We start from the raw sequence: 4762 nt of genomic DNA on the forward strand, positions 1-4762 counted from the left end.
AACATTTGGACCATATTATACGCGCTTAGTCAGCATATGAAAATTTCAAAGGGCATGTTATATTATATTCATAACGACCCATGCGCAGAACAGAAGGCAGCCTACTGCACAGCGAAAAGTTACTGTGTGATCAGAAAAGCCACAAAATGATCCGCATTACCTACACTGTGCAGTGGACAGACGGACAATAGATAACTGCTGCATGGTTTCATTCAAACACGCCTATTTATTATAAAATATTCTTTATGAGTGTCCCATAAACAGTCTTAAATCAAAATTCGTGATAAAATCCATCCGTTTTCAACAGACATGCATGTTCTGTGACATTTTGCAGATCAATATATATTGATTTGGCCCGGTGCACTCAACACAGATAGACCACATTTTGTATTCTCGTCCTGTAAAATATTTCTTGGTTAAAAATGCGAAGTAATTAATATGGAATAATGATCATGATCCCATGATTTCAAAGAAAGAAAGAAAAACACCGTTGTGATATTTTTGTAGCCTAAATGTTGTTTCTGCATATACAACTGAGTTCATTCAAACCACGCAATGCGGATACAAAATGTTCCCAATTAATAATAATTAAAAAGTGAGTTTTATATCATGAACAATATTCAAAATAATAAAACAGCTGAAAATGTTCCAGTAAAGGAAGTCCATCGTCTTCTGAATTTAATCTTCAAATAACTTTATAACGCGTTATCAATAAAGCGAGGACACATTTTCGTATATACCTCACAAGAAAAACTTAAAAATATACGTCATGAAGGAACAAAAAAAGAGAAGGGAAATACTTTAGCATATTTGGTTCTTGTCTGATCATGCCAGTGCCAGTAACACATCTTGAGCTGTCCTAAGGAAGTGGCTGACTAAAGCCTTCAGTTCCTGTGCGCCACTACAAAGTGAAATAAATTGCTTTATGTGTATATGGTTTTAGGGTGAATCTGTGCAGCTCTCGGGGCTGTTTCCAGCGCTGTAAAGTCTTTGTCAGTGATGCATTCCAAGGGAGACGCTCATTCACTGAGCTGAATGAAAATGACTTTGGATTCCAGACTGTCTCTTCCAGTTGCACCACCGCCAAAGAGGGGGGGGGGGCTGAGAAAACAAGGGGAAATAGTGACCTGATAAACACTGGACTGGCTTACGGACAAGATGCTGACCCTTCCATAAATAAGTTATTGTGTTTCTCTTGGATCATTTCTTTCTTGAATACCTATTTTCCTGAAAGGCCCTATATTATTCGCACTTATAAATCAATGATTAAATTGATTACTGGTATTAGTCAACACATCAATAAAGTTAGACGTATCCTTGTGATGGTTAGTGGCTCACTGGCGGGATATCGTTACAAACTAATCATGTTATATGTAACAGCAATAAGTCAAATAATTAGGTGCTATTGAAGCTTAGCTTCTCCAAACTGTAAACTATAAAACAACAATAAGAGCAGGTAAAGTATGAAATGGACAAGTGACGTTATTTAATGCACAAAAATAATGTTAGCAGGAATTTCACTTAACTTCAGTTAACAAAACGTGACTTCTAATGGGGTGACTGCTGTTATCATTGTCAGTTTTCTTATGTGTGTTCAAGTTTGTGGAAAACATTTACTTCCAAGGTAAGAATTATACTAGACCATATGTATATTTTAATGTTAGGCCAACGCTCAGTATAAAACGTTGAAGCAAATTGGAGATTGTGATTGCACGGAATAATTTGAAGAATTTCAAGAAGCCATGTGTCAGCATTTACAAGAGCAAGACTTAGTATCCTCATATCAAATGTCAATACGCATCCATTCCCTGTCATAGACCCAGCTTCATTAGTCAGATATATGAATGAGTCAAATATGTCTATCTATCTACTTGCATCTATCCATCCGTCTGGATTTAGATGATCATAAAGCAGCTGAAACCACTAAACCTAAGCAGACAGTCAGTGATGACAGATGCAGTATAACGCAGTCTACAACTTTACCCCACGTTGTTTATAACCCATTCTCCTCCTGAGAGCCTCAGAAGGTTTTACAGCCCACCACAAAATAACAGCAAAGAAAGAAAACGTCTCTGTCCAAGGTATTGCAGCTCAGTTCATTTACAATGCCATTTGCGGCGACCTGGGTGACTATTGGGGGTAATTCAGCGGAAATTGTGCCCTTGATGAAGACGAACTGACGTAATCAAGACAGTTTCTTGTTGCCGAGCCAGGAAGCCAACCCCAACAACATGAAACTACCTAAACCACGCTTCAGCTTCGCGCAAAAGGGGTTAAAATCCATGGAAAGGACAATGCATGCAAAAGCCAAGAGAGGATTAATACTATTCAGCACAAAGAGAAAAAGGCGAGTACCAACACAATAAAACACAACATGGTGTAGGGCTGAAATCAAGCTACTTTCTAATAACTGCCTGTAAACAACTTATATAGCCAGATGCCCATGACTTTACTTGTTTGCTCATGAAAAAATGTGTCCGCCTTAAAGTGATATTGTTCTAATTCCATAAATAGCGTTGTAGGAGCAGCACAGCAATTTATGCATCCGTTCCAAAGAAGCAAAACTTCAGAAAAAAGTGATTAACTAGAAACAAAATGAAAAATAATCATCAAACAGCATTTTGATTACAGTGACAAAGCAAACAGAAATCTGAGAAACGCTGACTGATCCACAACATATAAACTGTCGACGTGTGCAGACGTGCACAATGCGTGCCACAAGAGCTGTCAAGCAAGCTCCCCCTGACAGATGTTGCATACTCTCCAAAACAGGAAATAAAAATATTACGTAACATTTGAGTCCTACCTTCACTTGCCTCCTGCAGTCGCCTTCCCGGTGCGTTCAGTTATCCACGTGTTTGCGGTGATGCCTGTTGTTATTATTGTTCCTGCAGCCGTCGCGGCCGCTGTCCCTTTTATCCACCATCTTTCTTATCTCCTACTCCCATGAAGCTCCATTATCCCGGGCGGAGGCGGCTGCTCCTTCCAGCCCAGCGCCTCGGCCGGATCCTGCACATTGCAGTCTCTGCTATGGATTAGCCCTCCTCCACACACACCTTTAAACGCATCTTTACTGCTGCAGCACATTATATTTGCAGATCATAAAATCCACCCCCAACGCTTTCCAGGGCGAACCTGACATTAGAATTTTATGACCTTGACTTACTGTGGTCACCTGGATAATATTTAAATCAACGTTATGGTCTCTCACTTCTATTAAAACTGCCATGATCTACTTCTCTCATCTGCAGTGTCTCTCCCTCCCTCTCATTTGCACCACTATGCCAGAGGAAGGACAAAGTTGGTAATACCTTTCCATTTACCCCTCCTTTTACTGTTTAGGAATCGTTTGCGATTGCATGGCTTAATATTGTCATGTGCATGCACATTATACTGTACGAATATGCCACAGCAACAGACACCAGCGAAAAAGCTGCAAAAGGGGCTAAACATCCACTCCAGCTCAGCAAAGTGAAACTAAATGCCACGAGTTATTTATAGACCGCTTTATATTGCCTCCTCCTTTCGTTTGCTTCATGTTGGATTATAATTATCAGTTCAAGGTAATATCTCAACGTCCCAATGCTCCTGCAAGTGTTCACCTCGAACCAAAGTCTGCAGGTAGCAGCGTTTTATAGTTCATTACGGAAGGCACGACGTGTGTGTATGTGAATCTGTGTGGCGTGCACAAAGACAAATTTGATAAATGATAATTCAATGCATTAAAAGATGACACGTGCATGTCTGTCTATCTGTTATGTCCATGCATATGTGTGAGTGCGTGTATGTGCATGTGTATGAGTGCATGTGTGAATGTGAACGTATAGAGATATCTTCAGGAATAGTTATATACTGCACTGTGCTCCCTTCCTCGGCTCTCCCTGTTGAACTTCTTGAGCTTCATGCGTCTGTTTTGGAACCAGATCTTGACCTGTCTGTCAGTCAGGTTGATACTCCGACTGATCTCCAGGCGGCGCTCCCGAGACAGATACATGTTGAACAAGAACTCCTTCTCCAGCTCCAGCGTCTGGTGCTTTGTGTAGGGACACCGTTTCTTCCTTCCACTTTTGGCTTTTAACCAGCTTCCCGTCGTATTTTCCGCGGATAAATCAGCTACCGGAGCAAGAGAAAGACAACAATGAGCAACTGTGGCCACATCCGGATCCATTTTGTACAGAGATCATATGCAGCTTCATAACCTCTATCAATACACTCGATGCTATACACGCCCATATCGCACATGCATAGCGCTCATCTGGATCAAACAGAGTAGCTTAGAAAAAAACAGATTTACCTGGGTATGGACTCTCCGTGATGCACTTGAACAAATGAACAACGCTGAACATCCCACCTTTGGACTCATTCTCCTTCTGCTCGCAAATTTCTTTTGTGTGGTGTACAGCGATAATTAGATCAAATCAAACTAGGGTGTGCAGCACTTCTTTTGTCTGTGGGACCTCAGACTCCCATAAAATGTTATTAGCTTTGCACACCGGAGCCAAATCATTTATTCGGAGGTCCACCCCAAAACAAAAGGGGCATAAAACCACATTTAAAAAATAAACAAATAAATATATATAAATAAATAAATAAAGACAAAGAAACACGGCATGTCAGTGATAGTAGGGAAAATCACACTGCTGCACATTCAGTTAATTTCTTGATTAGGTTGCAGACTCTTGGGAATAACGCCTCTTTTACGCGCACGCGCACGCAAACACGCATACACACACACACACACACACACACACACACACACACA

The 4762-nt window shown here is 40.7% G+C and overlaps 1 protein-coding gene across 1 annotated transcript in view; it reads right to left on the minus strand.

Annotated features, from left to right (window-relative positions):
* Positions 1–3835: 3835 nt before the first annotated feature.
* Positions 3836–4762, minus strand: part of LOC116382348 (homeobox protein Hox-C10a-like) — a 2897-nt gene continuing 1970 nt past the window's right edge. The window contains exon 2 of the mRNA XM_031845340.1: positions 3836–4113. Coding sequence (XP_031701200.1) covers positions 3836–4113 — 278 coding nt within the window. The remainder of the gene's footprint in view (positions 4114–4762) is intronic.

This window comes from Anarrhichthys ocellatus, unplaced genomic scaffold, assembly GCF_004355925.1.
Source record: "Anarrhichthys ocellatus isolate YVR2014 unplaced genomic scaffold, GSC_Weel_1.0 scaffold5, whole genome shotgun sequence".
NCBI lineage: Eukaryota > Metazoa > Chordata > Actinopteri > Perciformes > Anarhichadidae > Anarrhichthys > Anarrhichthys ocellatus.